Source organism: Lithobates pipiens, unplaced genomic scaffold (assembly GCF_037356315.1).
Source record: "Lithobates pipiens isolate NorthernLeopardFrog02 unplaced genomic scaffold, aLitPip1_a1.2 Scaffold_10, whole genome shotgun sequence".
Lineage (NCBI taxonomy): Eukaryota > Metazoa > Chordata > Amphibia > Anura > Ranidae > Lithobates > Lithobates pipiens.
The window spans coordinates 31,850,494-31,871,667 of record NW_027507686.1 but is presented as its reverse complement, the minus strand read 5'-3'; the positions used below and the strand labels follow the sequence as shown (position 1 = coordinate 31,871,667).

Sequence of the window (21,174 nt, the reverse complement as noted above, 5' to 3'; positions counted from 1 at the left end):
TAGGCAGATCGTCCTAATCCGCCTCTTCCTATTCCGTGGTGATCTTCGGTCTTCTCCTCCTCACGTCGTCTTCTAGTGAATGGGGCGTGGTGTGTTCTGGGAACTGTGTGTGTCCCAGAACACAGCGCGCCCCATTCACAAAGCGCTGCGCGACTCACGCATGCGCAGTAGGAAATGGGCAGTGAAGCCTCAAGGCTCCAATGCCTGTTTCCCTTAGTTGGAACGGCGGCGCCGGGACCTGAGAGCCTGGCTGGCTCTCCCCTTTAAAAATCTCCATAGGTGACGCTTTAATTTTTTTTTACAGGATACATGTTTAGAGTTACAGAGGAAGTCTAGTGCTAGAATTATTGCTCTCCCTATAATGTTTGCGGTGATACCTCACATATGTAATAAGAACACTTTTTACATATGCGTGCACGACCTTCATATGCGTTCGCCTATGTGCGTGAGCTTGGGGGGATGGGGGACTCCCAAATCATAGAGGTGAGAAGAGACAATCTGGTCTCTCTTCACCTCTATGGCCAGCCATGCAAACAACCTGATCTGATCCTGGGCTTCCCAGTGAGATGGGGAGGAGGGCGGTACTCCCTCCCACTGCTCTAAAAGTGATCCAGCAGGCTAATCAGCCACTGGATCACTTTTAGTGAAAAAGAGAATTGCAGGCTTAAAATTTTAATACCGAGCGAGGTTATGGCTCACAGCTGCAACCGTAGCCCCGGTAAACTGATTCAATACAGTAACGTATATACACTATATTGTCAAAAGTTTTGGGACACTTGCCTGTACACGCACATGAACTTTAATGGCATCCCAGTCTTAGGTTTCCACTAGTGTGACTTGGGACTGCAAAGCATGACAAGTAGTACCCCATGACTTCTAATGAGTACCGTTCATATCTGTGCAACTTCAAGCCGCAGCGACTTCAAAGTAGTCCCTGCACTACTTTGGTCCCACTTTGATGCGACTTGAGGTCCATAGACCTCAAGAATACACAGGCATTGCTTCAAGTTGCATCGAAATTGTGCGACTTTCAGGACGTTATAGTAATAGTGGAAATCTAGGCTTAGTCCATAAGGTACAATATTGAGTTGGCCCACCCTTTGTAGCTATAACAGCTTCAACTCTTCTGGGAAGGCCGTCCACAAGGTTTAGGAGTGTGTCTATGGGAATGTTTGGCCATTCTTCCAGAAGTGCATTTGTGAGGTCAGACACTGATGTTGGACAGGAAGGCCTGGCTCGCAGTCTCTGCTCTAATTCATCCCAAAGGTGAAATCCCCCCTCCACTAAAATCATTTAGTGGAGGAAGGATTATGGTGCAGGTGTGTTTTCCATGGGTGGGCTTGGCCCCTTAGTTCCAGTGAAGGGAACTCTTAAGGCGTTGGCATACCAAGACATTTTGAACAATTTCGTGCTACCAACTTTATGGGAACAGTTTGGGGATGGCCCCTTCCTGTTCCATCATGACTGCGCACCAGTGCACAAAGCAAGGTCCCAAAAAGACATGGATGAGCAAGTTTGGGGTGGAAGAACTTGACTGGCCTGCACAGAGACCTGACCTCAACCCAATTGAATACCTTTGGGATGAATTTGAGCGGAGACTGCGAGCCAGGCCTTCTCATCCAACATCAGTGCCTGACCTCACAATTGCACTTCTGAAACAATGGTCAAACATTCCCATAGACACACTCCTAAACCTTGTGGACGGCCTTCCCAGAAGAGTTGAAGCTGTTATAGCTGCTATAAAGGGTGGGCCAACTCAATATTGAACCCTACAGACTAAGACTTGGATGGCATTAAAGTCCATGTGCATATAGTGTACTGTATTGTGGTCTTAAAGTGGCCAGATCTTCTGGCAAGTAAAAAGGTTCCTTTCTGCCCTTCATCTGTGTCTTCTATTGTGTAGAGCTGCCTCTGGAGCACTGACTGTATTGGGTGCAACCTTGCCTAGACATATGAGATCAGGGGGCCCAAATGTAAGTGCCCCCCCCCCCCTTTATTCAAGAGTTGTGCGCTCACATGGTTGATTGAGACAACTAATACAAAGAATTTGCAAACACACATTTTCAGAATCATTTACCTGTATAACGTTTCCACGGCCGACATCTGAACATCTCTGTTTTTGGATTTCAGCATGTGGTGAAGGCACAAGCCCACGTTCTCATTGATGAGAGTACTTTGGTTATTTTGGTTGCCTTCAGCGATACGTCCCACAGCATCACTCCATGAAATTATTAGGGGTTTTGACTGGCAGACCTGAAATAGTTTCACTATGAGGGTGAGAAGACCACTTTGCCTGCCCATTGCATCCTTACATGGAGGAGAGGAGGCAGCCAGGAGGCCCGTGTCTTGTAAAATTGTCTGTAGGACGTCTTCTGGAGCCTCCTCTTCCACGATGGACAGTAGTCTTGTCAGGGTTGGAATGAAGGTTCTTGAGAGCTCTTCAGCATAGTCTTTCTCAGCACTCAGTTCACATACTGAGTCCATTATAGTGGGGAATAAATTCCTCAACTTACTGTCGATGAGAGACACAAGGACTTGGATTCCATCAATCTCCAGTAACTTCCTTCTTCCATTTTTACACCTCAAGATATTTTTCAGCAGATATAATGTTGTAGCCTTGACCTTATCACTAAAACTTCTCCGTAAGACGTCAACCAACCCAGAAACCAGGCCTTCTTCTATAAAACTTTTTAGATGGCCATCTGACCCATCCAGCGATGGGCTGGTCAATTGAGAAATCATGGAACAAGACCCAATGACGTTGTCTCCTTCTTCATCAGAGTCCAGTAGTGCGATAAGTTTCTTATACACATTCAGATTCTTGTTGTGAAGACCAATGAAGTACTGGAGAAGGTGAAGATGGCCCTGAAGAGCACAGATTTCTACAACTCCCTGCCGTTGTCTGTTTACAAAAGTAACAACTGCTCCAAGTTTGACCAGCAAGTTCACCATCTGATGGCTCCCGCTGGAGACGGCCAGCAGCAGCGGCGTGTTCTGAATGGAGTCATCCGTTGTGGTGTCCAAATTTGCCAGTCCAGAGGACTCGTTGAGACGTTCTACCAGCGAGACGTGATTCTTGTAAGCCGCGTGATGCAGCTCAGACCACCCACTGCGTTCTAAAGCCTCCATGTTCTCCTCCTGATCTGCAACAGCGTTGGAACTGAATAGAAATAATGGTGAAAAGTACAACTATGACCCTAATTCCAAAAAAATTGTGACACTGTGTAAAATATACATAAGAACAGAATGCAATGATTTGCAAATCTCATAAACCCACATTATATTCACAATAGAAAACATACCAGATGTTTAACCACTTGAGATCCGCGCTATAGCCAAATGACGGCTACAGCGCGGATCTCCTTTGCCGGGACAACGTCTATTGACGTCGTCCCGTGCACGAGCGGCCTGCGCGCCCCCTGAGGGGCGCGCGCGGCGCGCTCTGTGATCGGCGAGTCCATGAGACTCGCCTGATCACCGATTCATGCAAGGGGTCGATCCCGACCCCTTATCACGTGATCAGCTGTCAGCCAATGACAGCTTATCATGTGATATAACGGAGCCGGTAATCGGCTATTATTCCGATCACATCAGTCCTGATCACGGCCAGCCCTGCTAGTGCCCACCTGCCCCCTGCCAGTGCCCACCTGCCCCCTGCAGTGCCAAATGTTTTAAAAGTAAGTGCCCCCCGTCAGTGCCACCCAGCAGTGCCCACAGTGCCACCCAGCAGTGCCCACAGTGCCACCCACAGTGCCACCCAGCAGTGCCCACAATCTGCCTCAAAGGTGCTGCACCCCAGTGCCACTTATCAGTGCCCATCAGTGTCATCTACCAGTGCCCAGCAGTGCCGCCCATCAGTGCCCAGCAGTGCCACCTATCAGTGCCACCTATCAGTGCCCATCCGTGCCACCCATCCGTGCCACCCATCTGTGCCCATCTTTGCCCATCAGTGCCGCCTTATCTGTGCCCATCAGTGCCGCCTTATCTGTGCCTATTAGTGCCGCCTTAACTATGCCTATCAGTGCCCACCAGTGCAGCCTATCAGTGCCCACCAATGCAGCCTATCAGTGCCCACCAATGCAGCCCATCAGTGCCCACCAGTGCAGCCTATCAGTGCTGCCTAATCAGCGCACTTCAATGAAGGAGAAAAATGACCCGTTTGCAAAATTTTATAACAAACTATTAAACATGATTTTTTTTATTTATTTTTTTTTGCATCTTTTTTTGTTTGTTTAGCAAAAAATAAAACTCTGAGCTGTAACTAAATACCACCAAAAGAAAGCTCTATTTGTGGGAAAAAAAATGATAAAAATTTAATTTGGGTACAGTGTTGTATGACCGCGCAATTGTCATTCAAAGTGCATCAGCGCTGAAAGCTGAAAATTGGTCTGGGACTGAGGGGGGTTTAAGTGCCCAGTAAGCAAGTGGTTAAACTGAGAAAATTTAATTTTGAATTTGATGGCAGCAACACAAAGACAGCAAAGTTGGCACAGAGCCATGTTTAGTACGGTGTAACATCCCCACTTGTTTTAACATCACTCTTTAAACATCTGGGAAATTAGGAGACCAGTTGCTGGAGTTTTGGTAGAGGAATGTTGTCTCATTCTTGCCTAATATATCATTCTAACTTCTCAACAGTCCTGGGTCTTTTTGTCATATTTTTCTTTTCAAGTTGCTCCAAATATTTTCAATTGGTGAAAGGTCTTGACTGCAGGCAGACCAGTTAAGCACCCGGATTCTTCTACTACAAAGCCATGCTGCTGTCATAGATGCAGTATGCGGTTAGCATTGTCCAGCTGAAATACGCAAGGCCTTCCCAGAAAAAGACGTTGTGTGGATGGGAAGGTCCCTCTCCTCTTTAGTCCAGAGGATGGACACGGTTGCCAAAAAGAATGTCAAAGTTTGATTCATCTGACCACAGAACAGTTTTCCAGGTTGCAACAGACCATTTTAAATGAACTTTGCCCCAGGGAAGACTGCAGCTTTTCTGGATAATGTTCAGATATGGCGTCTTCTTTGTATGATAGAGCTTTACCTTGCATTTTTGTATGGTATGGAGAATTGTGTTCACAGACAGTGATTTTTGGAGGTATTCCTGAGCTCATGCAGTGATGTCCATCATATAATCATGCCTGTTTTTATAACAGTGCCCAATAATCACCAATCACCCAATATCATGTTTTGGCCTTGTTCCTTTCACACATAGATTTCCCCAGATTCTCTGAAACTTTTGATGATATATTTAAAAGTTTTTGCAATTGTTTAGAACTTTATTCTGAAATTGTTCAACAGTTTTTAGACACAGCTTTTCACTGATTGGTGAACCTCTGCCTAGCTTTACTTCTGAGACACTCTGACTCTCTAAGATGCTCTTTTTTACACAATAATGTTACTGACCTGTTGCCAATTAACTTAATTAGTTCCAGCTCATCCTTGTTAGTTACACTTACTTTGCCAGATTTCTGTTGCCCTGTTCCAACTTGTTTGAGATGTGTTGCTGCCAAAAAGTTTTTGAAATTACCTTTTTGTTTTTTTTAAAGGGTACATTTTCTCAGTTTTAACATTTGAGATGTTTTCTATTTTCTATTGTGAATAAAATATGGGTTTATTAGATTTTCAAATCATTGCATTCTGTTTTTTACGTAGATTTTGGAACTGGGGTTGTAGGATACATGAGCAGAACAATATTTCAGGGCAGGAATATGCAATTAGTGGACCTCCAGCTGTTGCAAAACTACAAGTCCCATGAGGCATAGCAAGACTCTGACAGCCACAAGCATGACACCCAGAGGCAGAGGCGTGATGGGACTTGTAGTTTTGCAACAGCTGGAGGTCCACTAATTGCATATCCCTGTTTTAGGGCATTGGTTATTTTGTCCCTAGGGAATGGTCATAAGATGAAGAAGAGGCCAATTCTGAAGTATGAAGAAGAATAATTACTTTGCAAATTAAAGTTGTGTTTACTTCAATTAATTATCCAATCATGTGCAAGTCAAAATCCTGGTTATTTAAAGTTGAACTCTAATAATTAGATAAAATCTACCCTTTCAGTTGAACCCCCCCCCTCCCCCACTGCAAGGGTTAAATGCTCATTTAATCTAGGGGTGCAGGTATAGGCTGTATGACTTACATTATTCCTTGTTCTGGCTCTGTTCTCTTCTGCCTAAAGCCTCCGGACCGATGGAAGTCACTTTCAGTGCAGGTCTGTTAGCCCTGCATTGTATGTAAGGAAGCAGCTTTGTTATCTGGGTCCATAGCACCTTGTAGAGAAGTCTTTCTGGGGCCAGTCCCAACATTGGTGGGACCCTGCTGGAGCAATCAATAAGGTAGCTAAGTATTACACCTTATTCATGCACCCATGACTAAACAAGCATTTAATTAGGGGCCCTAAGTGTAGAGTTTATCTTAGGCTCCATTCACACTTGTGCGACTTGTCATGGAACTTTGGGAATCAAGTTGCATGACAAGTCGTTCCCCATGTTTTCTAATGATAACCATTCATATATATGTAGCGGCCACAATCCGTTGCAGGGAGGCCTTGACTTAATGGGCTTACCAGTTACCTTATTGTGGCCTGCTCTTCCACGTCTAGGGGTTCCCAGGGTTGATACCCAACAACTTGAACACTGACACAGATGAAGTCCTCTTTAAAAGGTTTTATTTTGCATCAAGAACCTTCAAATAGCACAGTCTCTTAGGGAACAGAGGGCACGGGTGAAGAACTCAGGCACCTTGAACTGCAGGTCTAGCAAAGTCTCTATTTCCACCCAGAGAGTAGCCACTTGCAGCTGGGTACTTCAAGGCTGAACAGATCTCTAGCCAGAGATCATGGCAGTCAGCACGTTGACTCAAACTTGATCAATCAACTAAGGGTGAACAGGAACCTTTTTCTGCCATACCTGGAACGTTTCCCGTCTCCTCAATGGCACTGGAAAAGTGTGAATTTGCTAATGTCCTTCCCAACTCAGTAACCAGGCACTTCTCAGGATGCCACTTGCCAGCCCTCCTCCGAAGAGTCCTCCCCCGGTCACTTCCACAAGCTGTGGTGTTCCTCCAAGCAGAGAGCACACCCGGACACTTTGAATCCTCCCTCAGTTACTGCGCCTCGGGCCAGCAGGTTCCAAGACTCGGGAACAGACGGATCCCTACCCCAGACCAGACAGGTCTATCAGGGGCCTTCCACAGGAACATGTTGAGGGATGTTGAACACCCCATAACCGGGACCCCTCACGTGGCTACCCTGGTCCTGGAACCAGAACAGACCCCACAGGTCTCACGAACACCTCTCCTTGAACACGTGACCCACACCTCTTAAGTACCCCCTTCCCAGACTCCTCAGCGGGCCCCGGCACTCCCACTGATTGGCTCTGAGAAGGCTGATACCCAAACATCCAACCAGACTTGGTTCTAGCCTGTCATGTGCACCTCACCGTCCACATGACCAGGCAGAACTTCTAAACGCAGCCTGGCCAGACTGGTGTTAAGGCCTAACCTACATAATCAACCCTCAGAACCTTTATTGTTCTGAGGCAAAAACTAAATTTACATGAGTATGACATTTTGTCCAAAATGTCATCTGCTACGCATACGAGACTTAAAGTTGCAGCAAACTCATAGTAGTTCATGCACTACTTTGGATGGCATGGTGAACTGTGTTCACAGATAGTAATTTTCATGCAACTTCTGAGGGTTAACATTGAAGTCTATGGCTCTCAAGTTGCATGACGTCGGACCAAAGTTGTGCATCAGTTGTCCATTATCACTGGGCAAAGGCAAAGTCGTATCTAAGTTGCACCCATCTAACGTTGCGTCAAAGTTGCACTCCAAAATCGGCGCAATTTTGGAGTCGTACAAGTGTGAATGGAGCCTAATTCCTGGAGTGCAGCTAAAAAAGTTCCTTCATGTGATTGCTAAGTAAGCATCATCTGCTCTTTTAATAAATGACCCCAATGAGTCAAGGAGAGCCAACAGATTTAGATGTGGGTTTGTCTGACCTCCTCTACCAAATAAAATGAAATCACAGTTTTGGTTGCTCTTCTCAGCAGGTTTCAGTTGAAGTGCAATATGGCTTGATCAAAGAATTTCCAAGGACCATAGTAAACAATACAATGAAGTTCATAAAACTGGAAAGGAATTCAGAGGGAATTCTAAAAGCTCTGACCTCAGTTGGTGTAGCCAGGCAGATGGTTGCAAATTGAAGAAAGAACATTAGATTATAGTAAATGGCCTATTCATTCCTACACTTATCCAGAAAGGTGCTAAGCATTTGCAGTTGTACGTATGGTAGGTGCCATTAATAGTGACCATGTACTAATGTATTGATAGGTTGGGAAACACCTAAAGCTGGGTATAAGTCAGTAGAATTTAGAATAAAAATGTATATGAATGTCATTATCCCTTGTACACACGGTCGGAGATTCCGATGGAATGTGTCCGATCGGACCGTTTTGTCGGATATTCCGACTGTGTGTGGTCTCCATCGGACTGTTTCCATCGGAGTATCCGACGGACCAAGTTTTCCAACTTGTTGGTAAAATTTTCCAACAAAATGCTCCGATCGGACATACTCCGATCATGTGTAGAGAATTCCGATCGGACAAAGTGCCACGCATGCTCAGATCAAATTACTACATCAAAGCTATTGGCTACTAGCCTGAACGTAGTCTCGCCGTAACGAAATAACGTCATCACTTCGGATTTTGCGACAACTTTGTCTGACCGTGTGTATACAACAGTTTCGGACAAAATCCGTCGGATTTGGTTGTCGGAATCTCCGACCGTGTGTACAAGGGCTTAGAGAGTACACTATATTACCAAAAAGTATTGGGACACTCGCCATTACACACACATGAACTTTAACGGCATCCCAGTCTTAGTCTGTAGGGTTCAATATTTGAGTTGGCCCACCCTTTGCAGCTATAACAGCTTCAGCTCTTTTGGGAAGGCCGTCCACGAGGTTTAGGAATGTGTCTATGGGAATGTTTGACCATTCTTCCAGAAGCACATTTGTGAGGTCAGGCAGCACTGATGTTGGACGAGAAGGCCTGGCTCGCAGTCTCTAATTTACCCCAAAGGTGTTCTATTGGGTTGAGATCAGAGTCAAGTTCCTCCATCCTAAACTCGCTCTTTCATGTCTTTATGGACCTTGCTTTGAGCACTGGTGTGCAGTCATGTTGGAACAGGAAGGGGGCCATCTCCAAACTTGGGAGCATGAAATTGTCCAAAATGTCTTGGTATGCTGATGCCTTAAGAGTTCCCTTCACTAGAACTAAGGGGCCAACCCGACTCCTGCAAAACGACCAACATCAGTGCCTGACCTCACAAATGCGCTTCTGGAAGAATGGTCAAACATTCCCATAGACACACTCCTAAACCTTGTGGACGGCCTTCCCAGAAGAGTTGAAGCTGTTATAGCTGCAAAGGGTGGGCCAATTCAATATTGAACAACTACACTCTAATGCCGCGTACACACAACCGGACTTAGGTCCAACAGACTTTCGACGGAGTTCTGACAGAGTTCTGACGGACTTTCCGAATGAACGGACTTGGCCACACACAATCACACCAAAGTCCGATGGATTCGAATGTGATGACATACGACCGGACTAGAATAAGGAAGTTCATAGCCAGTAGCCAATAGCTGCCCTCGCATCGGTTTTTGTCCATCGGACTAGCACACACACGAGCGGATTTCTCGGTAGGAACTGGGTCCGGCGGAGTTCTTTCGGAAAAATTTGAAACATGTTTCATTTCTAAAGTCTGTCAGACTTTTGCAAATCAAAAGTCCGCTGCAGCCCACACACGATCGAATGGTCTGCCGGAATCATTCCGTCAGACTTTTGATGTTGAAAAGTCTGGTCGTGTGTACGCGGCATTAGTCTGGGATGCCATTAAAGTTCATGTATGTGTAAAGGCAGGTGTCCCAATACTTTTGGTAATATAGTGTATTTCAAGATTGTGTTTGCTTTTACCATTGGATTTTGGAATAAATGGACTTTCCCAAACGAAAACCACATTCACTGTTAGAAATTTGTACATTCAAGAAAAGCTTTCCATTCTGCTCCTTCTAATTTTCTAGTGAATCTGTTGATTTGTCGATTTGACCCCACTAATGATAAGAAAACTGAACAAACGTTCTTACAAAAAAAAAAAAAATGACAAAATAAATTTGACTAGGGTGTACCCACCTTATGCATGTGTGCTCATCTGATCTGCAATGAAATATGGGGGTGTCAGTAGAGGATGTGTATATTAGCAGAAAAGCTCATCCCCTGCCAGCATGCTATAGAGAGAGTCACCTTTCTCTCTGTGTGGAAGCAGTGGTCCCTCTGCAGAGGTCTGGCACGCCACTGCACTCAATTGCAAGGATTAAATGCTGGCAGGGATCCAGAAGGTTTCCTGTCATCCAATAGGATACAGAAGTGTCATTGCACCTGACAGCTCAGAGATAGGAAGCGGCTGCATCTGCTCATAGACACTCTGCGATCGCTCACCTGCTGGGCTCTCAGCCTCCCTGGCTCTGCACTCAGTGAAGGAGGACCGGCTCTGCTCAGGACTAGGAGTGTCTCCTCCGCTGTGTCCACACAATCTGATTAATGATACGACTCTTGGCAACTTCATATGTGCAGGCTCCTCCCACAACAGCGACTCCAATAACATTCCCAGCGATGGAGACTTTTCACAAAGATTTCTGCTGAGCCAATCAGAGCTGTATGTGAATAGTGCTGGAGATATAAAAAAATGAATATATAGAGCTCATGGCTGCTACATTATTATCCCCCCCCCCCCCCCCCCCCATTGTGGTCCAATTCCAGCTAAACATCATTTTAAGTGTTAGGTAGAACAGTGAAGAGGTAAAGCAAAGCTAAACCCCTTACATATGAGATAAAAATTAAAAAGCCCTTTTAAAAAAAAACATAAAAAGCCAGTTTTTATTGCAGTATTCACCTTCAAGCCAGATATTTCCCCTGCAGTACTTTATTTCTGCCACTAGATGTCCTCAGTCTCTTGGCCAACATCATCCAACACACTTCCTCTGAGCCTAGGTCACTCTGGACCTGTCCCCAGCTTATGATTGGGCAGTACTTCTTTTCTGCTACAAGATGTCTTCAGCCTGCTAGCCAGCACCCTTCAACACACTTCCTCTGAGCCCAGATCGTTTTGCAATATTCCCCTTTAAGCCAGAGATTTCCCCTGCAGTACTTTATTTCTTCCAATAGATGTCCTCAGTCTGCTGACTAACATCATTCAACACTCTTCCTCTGAGCCCACTCAGCCCAGTCACTCTGGACCTGTCCCCAGCCTACGATTGGATAGTACTTTTTTTCTGCCACAAGATGTCCTCAGACTGCTAGCCAGCATCATACAACACACTTCCTCTGAGCCCAGGTCACTCTGGACCTGTCCCCAGCTTATGATTGGGCAGTACTTCTTTTCTGCTACAAGATGTCTTCAGCCTGCTAGCCAGCACCCTTCAACACACTTCCTCTGAGCCCAGATCGTTTTGCAATATTCCCCTTTAAGCCAGAGATTTCCCCTGCAGTACTTTATTTCTTCCAATAGATGTCCTCAGTCTGCTGACTAACATCATTCAACACTCTTCCTCTGAGCCCACTCAGCCCAGTCACTCTGGACCTGTCCCCAGCCTACGATTGGATAGTACTTTTTTTCTGCCACAAGATGTCCTCAGACTGCTAGCCAGCATCATACAACACACTTCCTCTGAGCCCAGGTTATTATGAACCTGCCCCTAGCCTACGACTGGACAGTGCTTCTTTTCTGCCACAAGATGTCCTCAGTCTGCTAGCCAGCATCATACAACAGACTTCCTCTGAGCCCAGGTTCATTCTGGACCTGCCCCCAGCCTACAACTGGACAGTACTTATTTTCTGCCACAAGATGTCCTTAGTTTGCTAGCAAACATCATACAACACATTTTCTCTGAGCTCAGGACATTTTACAATACTCACCTCTAAGCCAGAGATTTACCCTGCAGTACTTTATTTCTTCCAATAGATGTCCTCAGTCTGCTGGCTAACATCATTCAACACTCTTCCTCTGAGCCCACTCAGCCCAGTCACCCTGGACCTGTCCCCAGCCTATGATTGGACAGTACTTCTTTTCTGCCACAAGATTTCTTCAATCATCTAGCCAATATCATTCAACACACTTCCTCTGAGCCCAGGTCATTCTGGACCTACCCCCTGCCCAGTGGCGGCTGGTGCTCAATATTTTGGCAGGGGAGGGGGGGGCAGAAAACAAACCTGCCCCCTCACTCGCACCACCGCCACAGCACCCCCTGGGAGATGGACGGGAAGGCGGCGATCGGATAGGAAGGTAGCGATCAGTCCGGCCTTATCTTAGGAGTCTGCTCCTCGCACCAGGCTCCCGGCCGAACAGGCATTGCTTCTCCTCCCGGCCGAACAAGAAGTGGGTCCTAAGACCTGATTGGCTGGGAGTCCTAAGACCCGGTTCCTGATTGGCCGGGAGGAGAAACAGGAAGACAATAGCGAATATTAATTTGCTATTGTCACACAACTGGGTAGGCTTGGGCCTCAGGCTCTAATCACCTGCTTCAAAAAAAAAAAACATTGAAATTCAATGCGTCTGGCAACCTGCATGCAGATTAGGGTCCGGTTGCATGGATTGAGGGGCCCCCTAATGGAGTTACCGCCACTGCCCTAGCCTATGATTGGACAGTACCTGTTTTCTGCCACAAGATAACTTCAGTCTGCTAGCCAATATCATTTAACACATTTCCTCTGAGCCCAGGTCAATCTGGACCTGCCCCCAACCTATGATTGGACAGTACTTGTTTTCTGCCAGAGGATGTCCTTAATCTTCCAGGCCAATTAATGGGCAGCATCGTTTAACTCACTTCTCCAAACGCAGGCTGTATACCAACTTGTCAGTGGACAGTAAATAGGTAAAAGGGAGGCTGATGAACTAATCTCTCTGTCACTCTGCTCTCTTCTTCCATCAACATGTCCCTTGTTAGCAAATGAACACTGTAGCACAATTGATTGGCTTGTAGTGCTGCTCCTCACTCTCCCAGTCTGAGCTCTGTACAGGGATTGCAAGGGGCTGATACTAGGTCACATTTATCCGACAACCAAATCCGTCGGATTTTGTCCGAAACTGTTGCATACACACGGTCGGACAAAGTTGTCGGAAAATCCGATCTTTCAGAACGTGATGACGTTATTTCGTTACGACGGGACTATGTTCAGGCTAGTAGCCAATAGCTTTGATGTAGGAATTTGATCTGAGCATGCGTGGCACTTTGTCCGATCAGAATTCTCTACACATGATCGGAGTATGTCCTATCGGAGCATTTTGTCGGAAAATTTGGTCCGACGGATATTCAGACGGAAACAGTCCGATGCATACCACACACAGTCGGAGTCGGAATATCTGACAAAACGCTCCGATCGGACACATTCCGTCTGAATCTCCGATCGTGTGTACAAGGGCTTAGTGGTAAATTCTGTGATCATTTGTGTCTTTTATATCTGCCTGGAGTCCAGCTTTAAAACTACAGTCAGTTTCCATTACTGCCTGCGATGTCCCCGTGTCAGATTTTGTTGCGATGTCTTTAAATTCTATTGATTGATATGTAGAAATTTCAGGCTCCGCTCAGAACAGAAGACGCTGATAATGGTGGTGCTATGGACGTCTCTCACGATTCTCCTCCCTCTTTGGCGGCTGGCTGGTGGAAGCCCTGTGAATGTATCCAGCATTGTCCACTAATTGCTGGGGGATTAATGCCTTTTAGTAGACAGATTATTGTGCGGCTTTGAAGAGGGGAACTCCATGTAACACTGTACACCAGGGGAGGTCTCTGGGTGAAGGACGCCGCTACACAGGGGGATTATGGGTAACCGCACAATGCTAACATAGTCCAATGTCTGATCCCTCTGGACTCCCGCAGCCACTCTCCCTGTCCTCCCATGGTACCCAGAACCCCCAAATCCCGGACTGGGACCCTTTATTATAACACATGTAAATATATATATATACAGTATATCCAGTGCCTTGAAAAAGTATTCATACCCCTTAACATTTTCCACATTCTGTTATGTTACAACCAAAAATGTAAATGTATTTTATTGGGATTTTATCTGATAGACCAACACAAAGTGGCACATAATTGTGAAGTGGAAGGAAAATGATAAATGGTTTTCCACATTTTTTTTACAAATAAATATGTGAAAAGTGTGGAGTGCATTTGTATAGCGCCCCCCCTGAGTCTACTTTGTAGAACTGCGTTTCTCTGCAATTACAGCTGCAAGTCTTTTTGGGGATGTCTCTACCAGCTTTACACATCTAGAGAGTGATTTTTGCCCATTCTTCTTTGCAAAATATCTCAAGCTCTGTCAGATTGGACGGAGAGTGTCTGTGAACAGCGATTTTTCAAGTCTTGCCACAGATTGTCAATTGGATTTAGGTCTGGGCTTTGACTGGGCCATTCTAACACATGAATATGCTTTGATGTAAACCATTCCATTGTAGCTCTGGCTGTATGTTTAGGTTTGTTGTCCTGCTGGAAGGTGAACCTCCGCCCCAGATCACGCGCATGCGCCGTGCAAAGTGGGGCTGTACCACCTGTGATCGGCCGTGACTTCATCACAGCCGATCACTTGGTAAACAGCCATGCCCAATGGCTGTTCACCCCCCTCGGCGGCGAGCGGTGTTTCTGTGACACGCCGCCATCATAGGTACAAGGATGCGTGCACACGATCGCGCACATTCCCTGTTTAAATGGACGAACGTCATATGACGCCCGTCCAGAACGAGAGCCGCACCGTCTGGCCATCATATGACGGCTGGCACGCAAATAAATCCATTGAAATCCATGCTCCTGGCACCCTGCATGTAGATTAGGACTTGGGCATGTAGATTGGGGGGGGGGTGTGGCACCTCTGCGCCCCTAATGGAGCGGCCGCCACTGTCATATACTGAATATTACATAGATCCCCCGTGAGATGTCAGGGCCACAATTGAGGCACAAATTGTTCTGTGTTCTGCTTTTCTCACTGTCCCTGTAATTAACAGACCCTCAATGATAACCAATCCCATTCTCATCTCCTGTGTGCTGCAGTGCACTATCATAGCACTAGGTGGCGCTCAGCCCTCACAGACAGCATGTGACTTCCATGTACTGTATTTTCCTCTGCAGCAATGTAATTGACAAGCTGTCCTGCCATTGTTAATGTAGATGTGTGATGGCAGGCGTGGGCAGCACAGAGAATCCTCCACCTCCACAATAATTCATATCAGGGGTTTCCCCGGATACAGAGAATCCTGCCTTATATGGCAATGTGGGGGGATGACATCACTCTCATTGTTATAATCCAACGTTCACAACGCACCTTCCTTCCATCGCAACGCTCAGACTGATTAACCTTTTCACTGCCACCGACGCATCCTGGGGGGGAGGGGTATTTCATTAAAAAGAATCTGTCCATGCAGCAGAATACGACATCATACGTTAGGAATATTTCCTGTTTTTCACATACGTAGGTGCAGCGGAGCGTATTGCGGTTTTGCGTATCGCGTTTAGGGTCTCGCGTTCCTTTCGGTGGGTTGTCCGAATAATGTACAAAATAAGTGCACAGCCCTTTTTAAAAATGGAACGTTACCATTCAATTTGGTGCATGCGAATATTCGCCAAAGCAAGTGCGTTATCAAGATGCCCAGGGCTGGCACAAGACATTGTGCTGTCTTGGTCCAAGAATAAAATAACCCCCCCCCCCAAAAAAAAAATCACACCCACCAAAAGGCCCCCACATCCATTATTTTATATCATGATAATTAAAAATAAGATTCAATTCATCAGGAAGTCAGATTTACATGCAACAGGACCTTCTAGATGCAAAATTATTTGACATACCATTATGTTCAATTCCAAGGGGAGGGCTAGGGCAGTATAGTGGCAGGCTAGTGCAGTATAGGGGTGGGCTAGGGCAGTATAGGGGCAGGCTAGGGCAGTATAGGGACGGGCTAGGGCAGTATAGGGACGGGCTAGGGCAATATAGGGTAGGGCTGGGGAAAAAATAGATTTTAATCTTGAACCGAGTTGTGAGTTCAATTGGATTCAGATTTGAAGAAGATCGATTCTTTAGATTTTTTTTACCTTCAGATTTTCTGTAGCAGGGGGTGTGTCCGGAATGGCACTTGACACTGGGAGCAGACATGTGCACTGTGTCTGGGGCTATGAGCTCCCCACCGGCACAATCCTCCTATTATTGCCCTCACATACGACCCTCCTGTGTCCCCTAGCCTCTCCGGTGTGTGACTGTGTGCAGGGGAGAAGTTAAACTGTCAGTCAGCTGCCCACGATCCTGGCCGTTGCGGACTAGGCCAAAGCCGCGGCCTCGCCTTAATAATCATGCCTGCAGCTGTGGTTTATGTTAACAGTTCCTAGAAGTTAAAATCGATTCAAATCGTAAATTTAGTTTTTTATAAAATAATCGCAGATTTTTTTGGGTGGGAAAATTGCCCAGCATTAGTATAGGGGCGGGTTAGGGTAGCCTAGGGTAGTATATAGACAGGCTAGGGTAGTATATGGACAGGCTAAGGCAGTATAGCGGCAGGCTAGGGTAGTATAGAGACAGGCTAGGATAGTATAGACACACACTAGGGCAGAATAGGGGTGGGCTACGGTAGTATATGGAGAGGCTACTGTAGTATATAGGCAGGCTAGGGCAGAATAGGGGTGGGCTAGGGTAGTATATAGAGAGGCTAGTGTAGTATATAGACAGGCTAGGGCAGTATAGGGGTGGGCTAGGGTAGTATAGAGACAGGCTAGTGTAGTATATAGACAGGCTAGGGCAGTATAGGGATGGGCTAGGGTAGTATATAGAAAGACTAGTGTAGTATATAGACAGGCTAGGGCAGTATAGGGATGGGCTAGGGTAGTATAGAGACAGGCTAGTGTAGTAGATAGACAGGCTAGGGCAGTATAGGGGTGTGCTAGGGTAGTATATAGAGATACTAGGGTAGTATATATACAGGCTAGGGCAGTATAGGGGTGGGCTAGGGTAGTATAGAGACAGGCTAGTGTAGTATATAGACAGGCTAGGGCAGTATAGGGGTGGGCTAGGGTAGAATAGAGACAGGCTAGTGTAGTATATACAGTGGTGTGAAAAAGTGTTTGCCCCTTCCTCATTTCCTGTTCCTTTGCATGTTTGTCACACTTAAGTGTTTCGGAACATCAAACCAATTTAAACAATAGTCAAGGACAACACAAGTAAACACAAAATGCAATTTGTAAATGAAGGTGTTTATTATTAAAGGTGAAAAAAAATCCAAACCATCATGGCCCTGTGTGAAAAAGTGATTGCCCCCTAAACCTAATAACTGGTTGGGCCACCCTTAGCAGCAACAACTGCAACCAAGCGTTTGCGATAACGTGCAATGAGGCTTTTACAGCGTCCTGGAGGAATTTTGGCCCACTCATCTTTGCAGAATTGTCCTAATTCAGTTACATTAGAGGGTTTTCGAGCATGAACTGCCTTTTTAAGGTCATACCACAACATCTCAATAGGATTCAGGTCAGTCACTTTGGCTAGGCCACTCCAAAGTCTTCATTTTGTTTTTCTTCAGCCATTCGGTGGTGGACTTGCTGGTGTGTTTAGGATCATTGTCCTGCTGCAGAACCCAAGTTTGTTTCAGCTTGAGTACACGAACAGATGGTCGGACATTCTCCTTCAGGATCTCTTGGTAGACAGCAGAATTCATAGTTCCTTTTATCACGGCAAGTCTTCCAGGTCCTGAAGCAGCAAAACAGCCCCAGACCATCACACTACCACCACCATATTTTACTGTTGGTATAATGTTCTTTTTATGAAATGCAGTGTTCCTTCTACGCCAGATATACTTGGACACACACCTTCCAAAGAGTTCCACTTTTGTCTCATCGGTCCACAGAATGTTGTCCCAAAAGTCTTGGGGATCATCAAGATGTGTTGTGGAGAAATTGAGACGAGCTTTGATGTTCTTTTTGCTCAGCAGTGGTTTTCTCCTTGGAACTCTGCCATGCAGGCCATTTTTGCCCAGTCTTTTCCTGATGGTGGAGGCATGAACGCTGACCTTAACTGAGGCAAGTGAGGCCTGCAGTTCCTTGGACGTTGTTGTGGGGTCTTTTGTGACCTCTTGGATGAGTCGTCGCTGCGCTCTTGGGGTAATTTTGGGCGGCCGGCCACTCCTGGGAAGGTTCACCACTGTTCCATGTCTTCGCCATTTGTGGATAATGGCTCTCACTGTGGTTCGCTGGATTCCCAAAGCTTTGGAAATGGCTTTATAACCCTTTCCAGACTGATAGATCTCAATTACTTTCTTTCTCAATTGTTCCTGAATTTCTTTGGGTCTCGGCATGATGTGTAGCTTTTAAGGATCTTCTGGTGGACCTTACTGTGTCAAGCAGCTCCTATTTAAGTGATGCCTTGATTGTGAACAAGTGTGGCAAAAATCAGGCCTGGGTGTGGCTAGAGAAATTGAACTCAGGTGTGGACAACCACAGTTATAGTATGTTTTAACAAGGGGGGCAATCACTTTTTCACACAGGGCCATGATGGTTTGGATTTTTTTTTCCACCTTTAATAATAAACACCTTCATTTACAAATTGCATTTTGTGTTTACTTGTGTTGTCCTTGACTATTGTTTAAATTGGTTTGATGTTCCGAAACACTTAAGTGTGACAAACATGCAAAGGAACAGGAAATGAGGAAGGGGGCAAACACTTTTTCACACCACTGTAGACAGGCTAGGGTAGTATAGAGACACACTAGTGTAGTATATAGACAGGCTAGGGCAGTATAAGGGTGGGCTAGGGTAGTATATAGAGATACTAGGGTAGTATATGGACAGGCTAGGGCAGTATAGGGGTGGGCTTGGGTAGTATAGGGGCAGGTGGAAAGGCCCGGGAGGCAGCTGTCATCATGACAGACAAAACTGCTGGAAAAAAATCTTGGTCATTAATTTGCTGGTTAAATAGAAGAGAAGGTGAGGCGGCCGTGATTCAATTTGCTGCCCCTCTCAAAGTGATGCCTGGGTCCAATGTACCCACTGGGACCCATGGCAGGGCTGGCCCTGGAGACGCCTTTAACAATTAATGGCACTGTCATGCACCTACTGCAGGGCTGCGTCTTTTAGCGCACACAGAAACCTAGCCTTATATTTTGCGCCCCGGCGGGTTGCATTACGGTAATGCACATGCGCTAAAGCACCTTTTGTTCATGCCTTTCCTTAAGACAGGCCATTCCAATGAATAATTAGGCAATGCACCAAAACACCCAAAAAAAAGTACATGACCCATTTTTGCCAATGCACACCATGCGTTGTGGAGTGATGTAATGTATGCACGTTGGAGCTGCATTGCCTTGGGGCACTATTCAGAATAAATGCTTTATTGTGCGATAATCACCGCGACCAAAAAGTGTGTTTCATCTCCTAAACATTTATAAGGAAGCTCAGTGAATTGCGCTCAGAATTTTCTTTCGCCTCTCGGTCTCCACCACACATGAAGCGTGAAATAGCGACCATTTCTCATCCATCGTTTCAGCTGATTTTTGGTTTTATCACATTTTTCATCGCCTGTCTTCACCTTGACCGCGTCAGGTTGGTGCTGTGATGGGAATATTGTGCTGAGAAATGGAATCTAAACTCCAAACGTTTAACAGAAATCACCACTTTAACATCGATAACTCAGATCAAGGCGGAGGCTGAGGAGGAGAGATGACCTCGGTTGTCTGAGCGCCGAGGCCGAATCGGTGAATCATCACCGGAGTGGAGGACGCTGCAAAAAACGCTGACATAGGGAATGGAGGGGAGCGTTTAAAGGAACAGTTCAATCAAAGATGGTGTTCTAATTGTAGGTCGAGTTTAGTGGGATAGATAGATGGATAGACGGATAGATGGATAGATAGATGGATAGATAGACAGACGGATAGATGGATGGATAGATAGATAGATAGATAGATAGATAGATAGATAGATAGATAGATAGATAGATAGATAGATAGATAGATAGATAGATAGATAGACGGGGATAGACGGATAGACAGACAGATAGATTAAATGAGGGAGGGGTTGATTGAATGATGAATGGATCGATGAATGGATGGATTGAATGATGTATGGACTGATTGAATGATGAACTGAAGGGTGGATAGATGGATTGAATGATGGACAGATAAATGGATAGATTTTCTGAAGGATGGATTGACTGATGGATGGGTTAATTGACTGATGGGTTGATGGATGGATTTCCTGAATGATGGATAAGTGGATGGGTTGATTGATTTATTGATGGATGGGTGGATTAAATGATGGATGGATTCAATAATGGATGGGTGGATAGATGGATTCAATGATGAATAGATGGACGGATTGGTTGATTGATGGATTGAGTGAATCATTGATGGATTGATTGATTTATTGATGGATGGATGGATAAAATGATGGATGGACTAAATAAGGGATGGGTGGATAGATGGATCGAATGATGGATAGATAAATGGATGGATGGATGGAAGGATAGTTGGGTTGATGGATGGATTTCCTAGATGATGGATAAGTGGATGGGTTGATTGATGGATTGATTGATTTATTGATGGATGGGTGGATTAAATGATGGATGGATTCAATAATGGATGGGTGGATAGACGGATTGAATGATGGATAGATGAATGGACGGATTGGTTGATTGATGGACTGAGTGAATCATTGATGGATTGATTGATTTATTGATGGATGGATGGATAAAATGATGGATGGATTAAATAATGGATGGGTGGATAGATGGATTGAATGCTGGATAGATGGATGAATGGATAGATGGGTTGATGGATGGATTTCCTGAATGATGGATGAGTGGATGGGTTGATTGATGGATTGATTGATTTTTTAATGGATGGATGGATTAAGTGATGGATGGATTCAATAATGGATGGGGGGATAGTTGGATTGAATGATGGATTAACTGATGGATGGATGGATTAACTGATGGATGGATGGATAGATGGGTTAATGGATGGATTTCCTGAATGATGGATGGGTTGATTGATGGACTGAGTGAATCATTGATGGATTGATTGATTTATTGATGGATGGATGGATGGATGGATGGATTAAATGATGGATGGATTCCATAATGGAGGGTTTCAATGATA

The 21,174-nt window shown here is 45.5% G+C and overlaps 1 protein-coding gene across 2 annotated transcripts in view; it reads right to left on the bottom strand.

The window, feature by feature from the left end:
- The window catches only part of LOC143929019 (uncharacterized), a 58,870-nt gene extending 48,149 nt beyond the window's left edge, over positions 1 to 10,721 (bottom strand). The window contains exons 1-2 of one of the 2 annotated variants that reach the window (XM_077453387.1): positions 10,494 to 10,721; positions 2,078 to 3,160 (exon numbers count right to left, since the gene is read on the bottom strand). In XM_077453387.1, the coding sequence (XP_077309513.1) occupies positions 2,078 to 3,129 (1,052 nt within the window). In that variant the 5' untranslated portion in view covers positions 3,130 to 3,160; positions 10,494 to 10,721. The remainder of the gene's footprint in view (positions 1 to 2,077; positions 3,161 to 10,493) is intronic. The other variant, XM_077453386.1, reaches the window with a different exon arrangement.
- Positions 10,722 to 21,174: the final 10,453 nt, after the last annotated feature.